This window comes from Oryctolagus cuniculus, chromosome 1, assembly GCF_964237555.1.
Source record: "Oryctolagus cuniculus chromosome 1, mOryCun1.1, whole genome shotgun sequence".
NCBI lineage: Eukaryota > Metazoa > Chordata > Mammalia > Lagomorpha > Leporidae > Oryctolagus > Oryctolagus cuniculus.
Genome location: NC_091432.1, coordinates 237,686,090 through 237,699,488, shown reverse-complemented (window position 1 = coordinate 237,699,488; position 13,399 = coordinate 237,686,090). Strand labels below are relative to the sequence as shown.

Genomic DNA, 13,399 nt, shown 5'->3' with positions numbered 1-13,399 from the left:
CTGGATCAAGGTCACAGTCAAAGCTTGAGGAGTCCTTTGAGCTGATGGGGATCTCGGAAGTTTACAGTCCTGACAGGTTGCCTGTGGTTTGTCCATGTGCGCGAGGTCTGTGTCTCCCCCGCCTCCCCTACTCTGGTTCCTGCAGGGTCCTGGGCCACTTTGAGAAGCCGCTGTTCCTGGAGCTTTGCAAGCACATGGTCTTCGTGCAGCTGCAGGAGGGGGAGCCTGTCTTCCAGCCGGACGAGCCGGACACCAGCATCTACGTGGTCCAGGATGGCCGGCTGGAGGTCTGCGTCCAGGACGCGGTGAGTCGGGGGCGACCCTGCTTGCACGTAGCTGTCTGTCGTCTTACGTCTCTGGAGTTTCCCGCTGAACGGTTAGGGCAACGTTCAGGGGAAAGGCACACCTTCCTAACACCGTTCACACATTTTAATTTGGTGCAGCGCCTCCCGCTCTTGTGCACTTGGGCACTCACTGTGTGACACATGCGGCGGTGTTTTATGTGGTTTTCTCTCTACATTTCACTTGCAAACACGTTTTTCTGAGAACTCAGAATACTCCCTTTAATTTTGATGTTAGTCGTTATGCTGATTTATTACCATCCGTGAACCTTGCCCTACTTTCAGGCTTCGGTTGTAACTCACCCAGGAGCTAAATGCTTGTTTCCTGCCTCTGAAATCGCATACTTGGAGTTGCCATTGCCAAGGGTGTTGTGGGGTCCCCACCGCAGGTCCTTTCAATGTTGAGTTGCTTTCTGGCGGTGGTATTGGTTCCTGGGGGCCCTGACCTGGGCCTCCCACTGCTTACTGTTGGTTAAGTGAATCCCATGAGAACTCACATCTTTGCCACGGTCCCAGGACTGGGTGAAACTCCTGATGGCTCCTGCACTGTCCTGGCGTTTCCACACCAAAGGAGTTGTCTGGGCAGATTGTTAAAGAAATCTGATGGCAGAAAGATGGGGGCGGGGCAGGAAGGCAAGAGCAAGCACGGGAGTTCACATCTGCCTATTCATCCCCCAAATGCCTGCAATGACCAGGGCTGGACCAGGCTGAAGCAGGAGCTGGGAACTCCATCCAGGTCTCCCAGGTGGATGGCAGGGATTCAGCTACTTGACCCATGACTGGGCTGCCTGTGAGCATCTGTAATGGCAGGAACCAAGAACTGGCAGTGATTCTGGGGCTCCAGTACAGGATGGGGCGCCCCCAGCCCCAAGGAGCCTGGGCCTTTCAGGCTCCTCAGCTGCCAGGCCAAATGACCGCCCTCTGGCGGAAGTTTGATTCTGAGGTGTAGCTTCGTCCGTGGCTGGAGTTGGTGAGATTTTTGAAAGGAAAGGGCCTTCTTCCATCCAGTCTGGAGAAGTGGAGCCGCAGCCCTGAGGAACAGAGGTGTCAACTGGAAGACCAGAAGCGCCTGGTCCGACTCCTGGGGGGGCCTCCTGCAAGGACCGGAGCTGGTGCCTCTCTGGCCTTTGGACCAGAAGGGAAGAGACCAGTGCAGGATTTGGATGACTTCAAAAAGGACTTCTGGGAGCCGGCACTGTGGCATAGTAGGATAAGCCACTGCCTGCAGTGCCGGCAAACCATGTGGGTGCCAGTCAAGTCCTGGCTGCTCCTCTCCTGCTCCCAGCTCTCTGCTATGGCCTAGGAAATCAGCAGAAGATGCCCAAGTGCGTGGGCCCCTGCATCTGTGTGGAAGACCCAGAGGAAGCTCCTGGCTCCTGGCTTCAGATCAGCCCAGTTGTAGCCGTTTTGGCCATTTGGGGAGTGAACCAGCCAGTGCAAGACCTCTCTCTCTCTCTCTCTCTCTGCCTCTGTCTCTCCATAACTGTGCCTTTCAAATAAAAAAACCAAATTTTTATTTTTTTAAGAAGGACTTCTGAGGTCAAGCTGACATGTTCCTGTATTAAGTCACAAAACTGCACGGTTTTCTCCCTTTTCCTTAGCCTAGGGTGAAATCGTGCTACAATGCTGTCAGAGGCAGGTGTTGTGGCGCAGCAGGTCAGTCAGCCACTTGCAATGTCAGCGTCCCTTACTGGAGCACCAGTTCGAGTCCCTGCTGCTCCACTTCTGGTCCGGCTCCCTGTTGACGTGCCTGGAAAGCAGCAGAGGATGCCCGAGTGCTTGGGCCCCTGCACCCACATGGGAGACCAGGATGGAGATCCAGGCTCCTGGCTTTGGCCTGGCCCAGACCTGGCTGTTCAGGCCACTTGAGAAGTGAACCAGCAAATGGACGATCTCTCCCCACCTCATTCCCATCATTATGCTTTTTAAACAAACATAAATAAATCTCAGTTTATTGTAAATCTCTTTACACTGGGAATATTGGGAGCTAGTTGGTTTGTCTCCCGGAGCCCTGCAGTTGGAGACACCCGGGACCCACCCTGGGAAGTCATGGCATTGAGAGACCGAGGCTCCGCTGGACAGGCGTTGTTCATCCTCGTTTTTCTTTCGAGCGTATCAGACCTGAGTACAGCAGGCTTGTCCGTCTGAACCCCCTGCCAGTCCTGTGGACAGCCCCGCCCCCGAAGTCTGGCCTAGTGACTCACTCTGCTTTCTGAGTGCAGGACGGCACCGAGGTGGTGGTCAAAGACGTTCTGGCTGGAGACAGCGTGCAGAGCCTCCTGAGCATCCTGGGCGGCATCACCGTGAGTACCACCAGACAGGCACTGTCACCAGCAGGGCTCCTCTGCACAGTGACGCAGTGACAGGAGGAGGACCTTGATGGAAACCATGGCAGTAAGGGGGTATCGTGGGAACAGCTTTGACTGTGTGTTTAAGAGCAGCTGGGAATTTGGTTAAGGGTTTTGACTGTCTTTTAACTGATTGTTCTTCAGACTGAATGTGGTACAACATTCAAGAAGCACAAAAGGTCGTAGAGAAAAATGATCCTTCTGGTCTGGGCCCTGAGACCCCTCCTGTACCAGTTTCACACCACAGTGTTTTGCTGTTCATGGTGGCGGTGAGCAGTAACTGGACCCCTGTGCATACTGTTTCACACTTGTCAACCGGTCTGCGGGACAAATCCTTAGGATAAACCACTGGGGCCTGGGGATGCACATTTGCAATTTGGAGGCAATTGCCCATCCCCCCGGTGGTCAGCAGATTAAGGAAATAACATCTCATGTTCTCTCATGATTTTTAAGTTTCTTAAAAAATTAATTATTTGAGAGGCAGAGAGAGAGAGAGAGGGCGAGCGAGAGTGCGAGAGGTCCCCCGTCTGATGAAGCCAGGCACTGGGAACTCAATCTTTGAGTCTCCCATGAAGTTGGCAGGAAACGGCAAGAAACGGCAAATGCTCCAGCCACCACCACCTCTTCCTGTTAAGGTGTGCCTTAACAGGAAGTTGGAATCTGCAGCAGAGCTGGGACACAACCCAAGCCCTGTGATGTGGGGTGCAGGCCAGCAGATCACTAGGATAAATGGTCACCTCCAGATTTTTAACTTTAACCGCAGAACGTTTCAGACATTGTAGAAGTAGGCAGAGCAGTAAAATCAACCTGTGTGCCCCTCACCAGCCACTGTGAATCCCACTCAGTTTAGTCTCTCTCTCTCTTTTAAATTATTTATCTGAAAGGCACAGTTGCAGAGGGGGGGGGGAGATTTTCCATCCACTGGTTCACTCCCCAAATGGCCAAATGGGTAAGGCTGAAGCCAGGAGCCTGGAACTCCCTCTGGGTCTCCCACATGGGTGGCAGGGACCCCAGCACTTGGGCCATCTTCCACTGCTTTCCCAGGCGCATTAGCAGGGACCTGGATTGGAAGTGGAGCAGCTGGGACTCAAACAAGCGCCCATATGGGGTACTGGTGTTGCAGGTGGCAGCTTTACCTGCTACACCACTGTGCCAGCCTCTCAGTTTGCTTATTAGCTAGAATTTAGTGTTTAATTTTTTTCTTATAAGTAAAATCTGTATGCATGAAACAAATCTTAGTGCACATTAGCTGAATTTTAAGAAATGCACAAAGGCCAGTACTGTGGCACAGCTGGTGAAACTGCTGCCTGCAGCACCAGCATCCAATATGGGCCTTGGTTTGAGTCCCACCACTCCAATTCCGATCCAGCTCCCTGCTAATGGCCTGGGAGAGCAGTGGAGGATGGCCCAAGTGCTTGGGCCCCTGTACCCCATGTGGGAGACCTGGAGGGAGCTCCTGGCTTCAGATCAGCCCAGCTCCGGCCATTGTGGCCTTTTGGGGAGTGAACCAGAGGATGGAAAATCTCTGCGTCTCTGTCTCTCCCTCTCATTTTCTCTCTCTACCCCTGCCTTTCAAGTAAATAATTTTTTTAAAATGCATGTACCTGTGTAACTTCAAAAGAGGTTTCTATTTTAGTTTTACTCTCCATTGCATTTATTTGCATCTGGGCATTGACGTGACTTTGGCCTCAGCTGTCTAGTCTGGGTTAGGATGGATCTCTGGAGCCGTTACTCAGAGGTTTGGCTGGGATTCGTTCAGACAGAGTCCAGAGTCCATGAAAGCTTGGGATGGAGCCCGAGTGGTGTCCTCCAACCCAACCTCTAGTTCTCATGAGTGTCGTCAGGGAAACGGCAGACTCCAGACAGAGATTTTGGGTGTTGAGTGTGCTTACCTGCTCCTTGTTGGACAGACACAGATGTGCTCTGAGGTGTTTTATGGCCTAGGGTGGAAGCATAGGTACCCCCCACCAGGTCTTGCCGTATGTGCAGAACCCGATGTGTCCCCGTAAAACGCTTGGCCTGGGCTGGGGAGGCCGCCCACCAAGGAGGAGGAGGACAGCGCCTTCTCTGCAAGGCTGCCTTTGAAAGGCCAGGACTTAGCTCTGAGTGCCGCCAGCATGGGCCCAGGCCACCGAGTCCACCTCTGTGCTGCTCTGGGTGGCTATGGCTGGCCTCTTGGGGGTTCTTGACTACCTAAGGGGACCTCGTGGGCCTGAACAGGAGCAGGAAGAGCCTAGGCAAGCCTCGGCTCCATGGAGGGCATCTGCACCCTTCCCACCTGGTTGGTTTTTCTTTTTCTTTTTTTAAGATTTATTTATTTATTTGAATGGCAGAGAGAGAGAGAGAGAGAGAGAGAGAGAGAGATATCTTGTATCTGCTAGCTCACTCCCCAAATGGCTACAGTGGCCGGGTCTAGGCCAGTTGAAGCCAAGAGCCAGGAGCTACTCCGGGTCTCTCACTTAGGTGCAGTAACCCAAGCACTTGGGCCATCCTTCACTGCTTTTGCCAGGCCATAGCAGGGAGCTGAATTGGAAGTGGAGCGGCCGGGACTTGAATCGGTGCCCACATGGGATGCTGACACTGCCGGCAGAGGCCCAACCCTCTATACCACAGAGCTGGCCCCTGGTTTGTTTTTCTTTAAACAAAAAGTTGCTTCAGTGTGAACTGGTGGAGAGGCCTTTTGGATCCCAGCCATGTTGTGATGCGTGTGGCCAGGAAGGGGGGCTGCCCAGCCTCCCAGCCAGCCACAGTGCACCTCCCCTTCTTGGTGCCAGCTCAGCCCGTCTACCACCTTGAGTACTGTGGGAGTAGAACATGGGGGAGTGATATTTGAGAGACAGTAACTCTGTATTATGATTAAGCAGGCATTGGGATGACATTGTTTTTGCCTCACCAGACAATTATGTTTGTAATTTAAAAAATTTAAATTCCTAAAAAATAACATGGACAAATTCTAAGAACATGTGGCCACTTTATAAATAGCACGAGCCTGTCACACCCCGCCATCCCCCGTCCGGAGGCGCCACTTCCCACTGTGGGCCTCCCCTGAGGACCTGTCTTCCTCAGTGGCAGTGTGCCTCTCCACCCCTCCCTGGCCCCATGTCTGCCTTCATGGTGCTGTTACTAAGACTGTGAGTGTTTACTGGTGGCCATGTGCTGTGTTGGGGCTGATACCCTTCTTGCCAGCTTTTTGTTTTCTCTGGAGTCCACAGTACCCTCACTTCCTGGCTGTTTAGTCTTTTTTTCTGTGCCTATCACAAACTCACACCCTAACACAAGTGACTCACCTGGAGTTCTTCCCCATCCCATCCCCACTTTTTTTTTTTTTTAAAGGTTTATTTATTTATTTGAAAGGCAGACAGAGAAGGAGAAAGGAAGAAGGAGAGAGATCTTTCGTCCTCTGGCTCACTCCCCAGATGCCTGCAACACCGGGGCTGGGCAAGGCTGAAGCCAGAAGTCTAGAACTCCATCCAGGTTTCCCATATGGTGGCGGAGTTCCTGAGCCACGACCTGCTGGCTGGGAAGCCGACTAGCCAGGAACAGCCAGGACTTGAGCCAGCGCTCTGATGGGGATGCTGGGGTCACAGGCGGCGCCTTAATCCCCACACCACCACTCTGGCCCCTTCCCCACCTTTTGCCCCATCTGGCTGTCCCTGGCCTGCTGCCCAGCTGCCCTCCCTCCCTCCCTCTCCTGCCTGTGCCTAGCAGATTTCCCTTTTTCTTGTGCTGGGAAAGAGCTCTAGAACTTCCTGGAAAAGGTTTCAAGGGGTATATTTTTTAAAAAACCTTGCCAATCTAGAATTGTTTCTATTTCGTGCTAACTTAGTCTTCTTGCTGTACTTTGTAGTACTTTACTCTCTCACTCTCTCTCTCTTTTTTTTTTAAAGATTTATTTATTTATTTTAAAGTCAAGAGTTACACAGAGAGAGGAGAGGCAGAGAGAGAGAGAGAGGTCTTCCATCCACTGGTTCACTCCCCAATTGGCTGCAACAGCCGGAGCTGCACCAATCCGAAGACAGGATCCAGGAGTTTCTTCCAGGTCTCCCACGTGGGTGCAGGGGCCCAAGCATGTGGGCCATCTTCCACTGCTTTCCCAGGCCATAGCGAAGAGCTGGATCGGAAGTGGAGCAACCAGGTTTCGAACTGGCACCCATATGGGATAACGGTGCTTAGGCCAGGGTGTTAACCCGCTGCGCCACAGCACCAGCCCCTCTAGTACTTTACTTTCTAAACCTTCCACTGAATTCTGTCATTATTTTGTTTTTCGCTTTATTTATTTTTTAAAGATTTATTTATTTATTTGAAAGAGTTACAGAGAGGCAGAGGCAGAGAGAGGAGAGAGAGGTCTTCCATCTGTTAATTCACTCCCTAAATGGCCACAACGGCAGAAACTGAGCCGATCCGAAGCCAGAAGCCAGGAGCTTCATTCGGGTCTCCTACACGGGTGCAGAGGCCCAAGCACTTGGGCCATCTTCTGCTTTCCCAGGCCACAGCAGAGAACTGGATCGGAAGAGGAGCAGCTGGGACTCAAACTGGCACCCATATGGGATGCCGGCACTGCAGGCAGTGGCTTTACCCATTAGGCCATTGCACTGACCCCATCTTTATTTATTTTTTTAAAGGTCTGTGTCTTGAGCTCCAAGTCCTGAGCTTTTTTTTTTTTTTTTTTTTTTAATATTTATTTATTTGAGAGGCAGAGTTATAGAAAGAGAATGAGAGACAGAGACCTTCCATCCTCTGGTTTACTCCTCAAATGGCCACAATGACCAGGACTGGGCCAGGATCCCAGAGCTTCATCTGGGTCTCCCTCATGGGTTCAGGGGCACAAGGATTTGGGCCATCTTCCACTGCTTGTCCAGGCCATCAGCAGGGAGCCAGATTGGAAGTGGAGAAGCTGGGAACTGAACCAGCCCATATGCGATGCCGGTGCTGCAGGCCACAGTTTTAACCTACTGAGCCACAGTACCAGTCAGCCATCATGGTTTTCATTTCAAGAGATTTCTGCTGCTGCTGCTCTCTGGGCATCTCTGTAAACTAGCTTCTTGGTGTGAGGGCTCCTGGCTCCCAGGGTGAAGTCCCAAAAAAGGGTCTCTAGCTTCCTGTGTTGTCTGTGGCTCTTCTCAGTTTATTTTTGTCTCTGTCTTCAGATGAGGGGTTTTCTGTCTACCACAGTCCACACAGGTGAGAATGAAGTCCTCAGTGGGCACAGCCACACAAGCCAGTGTAGACATGTGACAGATAGCAGGGAGGTCCAGCCCAGGGAGCAGGTGCAGGCAGGCTGTGCTCACGCAGGGTCAGAGGCAGGCGGCCCTGTTGAAGATGGTGGAACAGTGACCAAGTCTCCTGTAAAAGGCCAAATGGCAACTATTTCACTTTATGGGCTGCATGGTCTCTGCCATCTTTAGTGTGAAGAGCCACAGGTAGTATGTTGGGAGTAGGTATGATTGTGTTCCATTAAAACTTTGTTTAAAAAACCTGTGGTGGGAGGGGCTCAGCCTTTGGGCTGCTTTGCCAGCTGTGTGCTGTGAGCAGCTGTCTGCTCAGGGTCAGGTTGGCTGCTGAATCAGGAAGGCTGGAAGTGTTCTCTGCTTTGTCTTGGAAGTAGTTGTATGGGTTGGTTATGAAAAAAAAAATCTCAAGACATTTGGACCATGGGTGTCAAGCCCAATGTGTGGTCAAGGCTTCATCTGGGGCCCCTTACAAGAGGATCCCACAGAAACCAGCTCCTCCCTTCCTTTGGGGGTCAGGGTCTGCGCAAGGTTGGGAGAGAATTCTGAAGGTGGCTTGCCCCCAGTGGACCATGCCCTCTGCCCTTAGCCATACTATTGCAGCCCTCAGCCCTGTCTGCCTCTCCCCTCCCAGGAGAACACAGGGTACCCGCAGAAAGGCCCCTACCGTCCTGGGAAGGAGACCCAGGGTGGGCTCCTCTCGGCCTCGCGATATGTGAGCCCCTCGCGGTGCTGGCTCCACTTCCTGCCCCTGCTGCAGGCTTGGCAGTGAGGACCCATTTTCTCCATGGTGTCTCTGTTGCGAAGGCCTGCGTGTCAGCTTCATTAATGAGCTCCACAGGCCACGGCTGTCGCTTGATTTCAGCGGCTTCTAAGTGGTGTTGCCATTCGTAGACCACTGTTGTCCTTACCCTTGCAAGTTTGTGTCTTTAAGAGAGCAGTGACAAGTGTGTGTGGGTTAAATGAGAGAGCGAAGACAGACGTTTCCCTTCAATCTACCCTTCTTACTCGCAAGTAGGCTTTATTTTTAAAATCTCCACAGTGTTATGAAATATTTAAGGTATACACAAAAGCATGCTAGCTACATGCAATACATTAGCTACAGCCTGCGTTTTGTAGCTGTGACCAAGGCTAACTAAAGAACAGGTTAGCTCTAGACTCTTGGCACCATTTCCTGTGCGAGCTATGATTCCACCCCTCCTTCCTCAGATGGCTATTTCTGAATTTTTTTGTACAATATGTGGTATAATTTTGGTTGACTCCAGGTCTCATAAAGACATCATACTAGAGAGAATTCTTCTTCTCCTTTCCTAGTTTTTGCAAGATTCCTAGTGTGAGAGCCCTCTTTGTGGACAGGTATTATTCAGGTATCACCCATGACACTGCTCAGGATCTGCAAATGTGCGCTCCTGGGTCTCCCCTGCCCACCAGGGCAGTTATGTGCAGGTAGGCCTCACACCCAGTACACAGCCTTTTCCTGTGCTATTCACAGTTCCCTGCTTTTGGTGAGGTTGAGGGCATTATTTTTATGGCTAAATAAAAAGCAGACTTGAAAATAAAATGCATTTTTGGCATTACCTGCTCAGTCCTGTGTCCTTTTCCCTGCCCCCAGCCATGTGTGTGAGATGAGAAATTGCATCTGGTTGGTCTGTGGATGCCTCTCCCAGCTTCCCCTGGGTTCCCCTTTGCCCATCCCAGCTGCCAAACTTACTGACAATGGGGAGATGCACTGGCCACATGGGTCCTGTAGCTGAGGCCTGGGAAGCAGAGTGAGGCCGCATCTGAGTTGGGGTACAGACAGTGGGTACCTGAGAAGAGGGCTGTCTACATAGAGGCCACGTGATCCCTGGGTAAGGGGACACCCCCCTCCCCTGGCCTCATGAAGCATGGCACAGTGAGCCCTGAGCCGGCTAGGATTTCAGTCCAGGAGGGAATGTTATAAACAACTTCATGCCATGGAATCAAGTTTAGATGAAATCAGCAAGTTCCTTGGAAGACACAAACATCCAAACCTGCTTGTAGAAGATATAGGTTACCAGACAGCTCTGTGTCTATTGAAGGAATCAAGTCTGTAGCTAAAAAACCTTCAGACTAGAAAAGCTTCAGGTCTAACTGGCCTCACGAGACTGCCCGACAAGTACAGTGCTTAAGGAAGAAATGATGCTGATTTTACACAGCTCTTCCAGGAGAGTGCAGGGGGAGAATACTGCCCCACTCTGTTTTTGATACCAGATCAGAGAAAGACAAAGGAAAAGAGAACTGCAAACTAGTCTCTCGTGAGCAGAGACATAAAAGTCTTCTAACAAAATATTAAACATATGTAGCCAGCACTGATAGTAATACGTAATATATTGTCATCAAATGGGGTTTATTCCAGGGATATGAAGCTGTTTTCATAGTTGAAAATCAGTGAATGTAGTTCACCATATCAGTAGGTTAAAGAAGAAAAACCATATGTCTGATTTTCTCAATAAATGCAGAAAAATCATTTGACCAAATTTGGTATACACTCATGGTAAAACTCTTGGTAAAGAGAGAATTTCCTAACCCAAGAGGAGAAGAAAGTTCCTAAACCCAGAAAAGAACATCTTCCTAACAACTGGTGCTGCTCCCTGAAGAGGTGCGTGAGCCAGATTGGCTGTCACCTCTCCCAGTCAGCCTTGGGGTCCTCCTCAGGGCAGTGAGCGGAGAGGCCGTCTCCTTTCACAAGCACATGATTATCCAGGGAGAAAATTCTATGGAATCTACAAGAAAACTAGTAGAAGTAACGAGTGAGCTTATCAATATGCAGAAGCCAGTGGTCAGGGTAGGAGTGTGGCCCTGTGGTTAAGACCCCTCTTGGAGATGCAGGTTTCGAACACCAGGTTAGGACACCTACATCCCTTATGGGAGTGCTTCCAATCTAGCGTCTGTCTGCTAATGCACCCTGGGAGGTGGGAGGTGGGAGGTGATGGCTCAAATACTTGAGTTCCTGACAACCACGTGGGAGTCCTGGATGGAGTTCCTGGCTCCTAGCTTTGGCCTGGCCCAGCCCTAGCTGTTATGGCCATTTGGGGAATGAAAGAACAGAGAAGAGATCTCTCCCTGTCTCTATGCCTTTAAAATATAAATACATAAATAATTTTTTTTTAATTTAAAGCTCTTGTATTTCTGTGTATTAGCAATGAGTAATTTGAAATTTAAAAAAATAATAGCACCAAAAACCATGAAATACTTAAGGAAAGTTTATTTGACAAAATATGCCCAGGATCTGTATGCTGAAAATTTGTATTACTTCTGAAGGAAGTTAAAGAAGGCCTAAATTAAGTGGAGAAGTCACTGTTTACCTGATTTGGAAGACCACACACTTTTAGGAAGGCCAGTTTCCCAGGTCAGTCAACATAACTCAAGCCAAAGTCCAAGTAGACTATTTTGTAAAAAGAAAAACTGATTATAAAATTATATGGAGAGGAAAGGAAACTATAATAACCGAAATAATTTGGAAATGAAGTTGAAGGATCCATGCCATCTTATTTCAAGATTTCTCGTGAAGCCACAATCAGCAAGACAGTGGTGTGTGCGGGGAACATGGTGGACGTGCAGGCCCATAGGACAGAGGGAGGAAGCCAGACCTGCAGAGGGACAGGGGCAGAGTGCTGGGGATGGCAGGCTTCTCAGTTCAGTGCTGCACAAGTGGACACCTCTGTGTAACTCAGTAGCTCTGTGACCAAAATGTAAAACCTGCAGGTATACAACTTTCAAAAGAACATTCTGAATAAATTATGTCATCTTGTACAATGCAAAGATTTCTTAGATATGGCACAAAAATGCATAATCCATGAAAGAAAAAAAATGGTAAATCACCGAGACTAAAAGCTTGTGCTCTGTGCAAGGCAGTTAAAAGAACATAAAGTAGCCGGCGCTGCGGCTCACTAGGCTAATCCTCCGCCTTGCGGCGCCGGCATACCAGGTTCTAGTCCCGGTCGGGGCGCTGGATTCTGTCCCGGTTGCCCCTCTTCCAAGCCAGCTCTCTGCTGTGGCCAGGGAGTGCAGTGGAGGATGGCCAAAGTGCTTGGGCCCTGCACCCCATGGGAGACCAGGAGAAGCACCTGGCTCCTGGCTTCAGATCAATGCGGTGCGCCGGCTGCAGTGTGCCAGCCGTGGCGGCCATTGGAGGGTGAACCAACGGCAAAGGAAGACCTTTCTCTCTGTCTCTCTCTCTCTCACTGTCCACCCTGCCTGTCAAAAACAAACAAACAAACAAAACCCATAAAGTGAAGACACGGACTGGGGGACGACATTTGCAAGACCTGTGTCTGACAACGGGTGTGCCAAGAAGGCTCTCAGAACCTTGTGAGAAACAAAACCCGGCAAAAACCAGACAAACCACTTCCAGGACACCATGGTTTAGAAAGGGTGGGTGGCAGGCAGACAGTCTCATGGAAAGATGCCCTCAGGAAGTGGAAATGCACTGCAGCTGCTGGAATAGCTGCAAGGGACACCATGACACCACTGGGACTGCATCTTCTCAGGTTAGGGGCGCAGCCCCCACAAAGTCTGCCCTCACTTCAGCTGAGAGCTAGGGACTTCCCGGCCACCTCACTTGTGATCAACGGGCTCCAAGTTCAGGGGCTCCTATGGCCACCTCAGATCCAGTAATTCTCTGAACAACTCAGACCTCAGGGAAGCACAAGTATACAATTAAGGGTAAAAACCAGAACCAACCAGAAGAGGCCCCAGGTGAGTCTAGGAGCGCCTCTGGTGTGAGACGTCCTGGACAGAGCTCAGGGACTGTGTATGTGTGACTGACAGCCCTGACAGGGTGATTATTTCCCAGGGGCGAGAGGTTCAGCCTGTGTCCCCTGGCTCTGAACACGGCCTGCCCTTCCTGGCAACTGTCTTGGGCCTTGCTGCCACCAGTCATGTTAGCATAACTCAAATGTAGTCTGAGGGGCCCACCGTGAGTAGCAGAGGTGCTTCTGTCACTCAGGAACTTACTGAGACATAGACCAGACAAATGTATTATGTTCCAGGTGCTGGTGAGAACTGTGGAGTGGTTGGTAGCTTTTGGTGGAGTTAAGAGTACACCTATGCTGTGGCCTCGGAGACTCACTATGGGTATTTAGCAAGAGCAAGGAGAGCTGTATTCAACAAGACTTTTCTATGTGTGTTTATAGCAACTTTATAATTGCTCAAAACTGGAATATACCCATGTGTCCTTCACTGCAAATGTACAAGTAAACAGATGTGTCCCTGAACAGGAAGCACTCAGGAATGCAGAGCACCCAGCTACATGGGTGACTCTCAAGAGCACCTGATTCTGCTTGTGTGACATTTTGACAAGACAAAACCGTGGGGACAGAAGGCAGGTGAGGGCTGTGGGGAGCTAGCAGCAGAAGGAAAGGAGACAGGAAGAGACCACAAGGGCACATCTGCAGGCGGCGCTGTTCTGTTTGTGTGGTGGCAGCCAGAATTCTAAGGTGTGCACCATAAAGGGCAAATG

General features: G+C 50.5%; 1 protein-coding gene and 1 long non-coding RNA gene across 7 annotated transcripts in view; one reads left to right on the top strand and one right to left on the bottom strand.

Annotated features, from left to right (window-relative positions):
• PNPLA7 (patatin like phospholipase domain containing 7) overlaps positions 1 to 13,399 on the top strand; it is an 84,205-nt gene that overhangs the window by 4,946 nt on the left and 65,860 nt on the right. For all 6 annotated transcript variants that reach the window (XR_007916455.2, XM_051838879.2, XM_051838876.2 and 3 more), the window contains exons 7-8: positions 146 to 305; positions 2,564 to 2,644. Coding sequence is in view for 5 of the 6 variants with exons in the window: in XM_051838879.2 (XP_051694839.2) it covers positions 146 to 305; positions 2,564 to 2,644 (241 nt within the window). In the remaining variant the exon portion in view is untranslated. The remainder of the gene's footprint in view (positions 1 to 145; positions 306 to 2,563; positions 2,645 to 13,399) is intronic.
• Positions 6,945 to 13,306, bottom strand: LOC138845871 (uncharacterized). The gene is made up of 3 exons (XR_011383142.1): positions 9,629 to 13,306; positions 8,567 to 8,844; positions 6,945 to 7,999 (listed from the first exon to the last, which is right to left on the bottom strand). It is a non-coding gene; the product is annotated as an uncharacterized lncRNA (long non-coding RNA).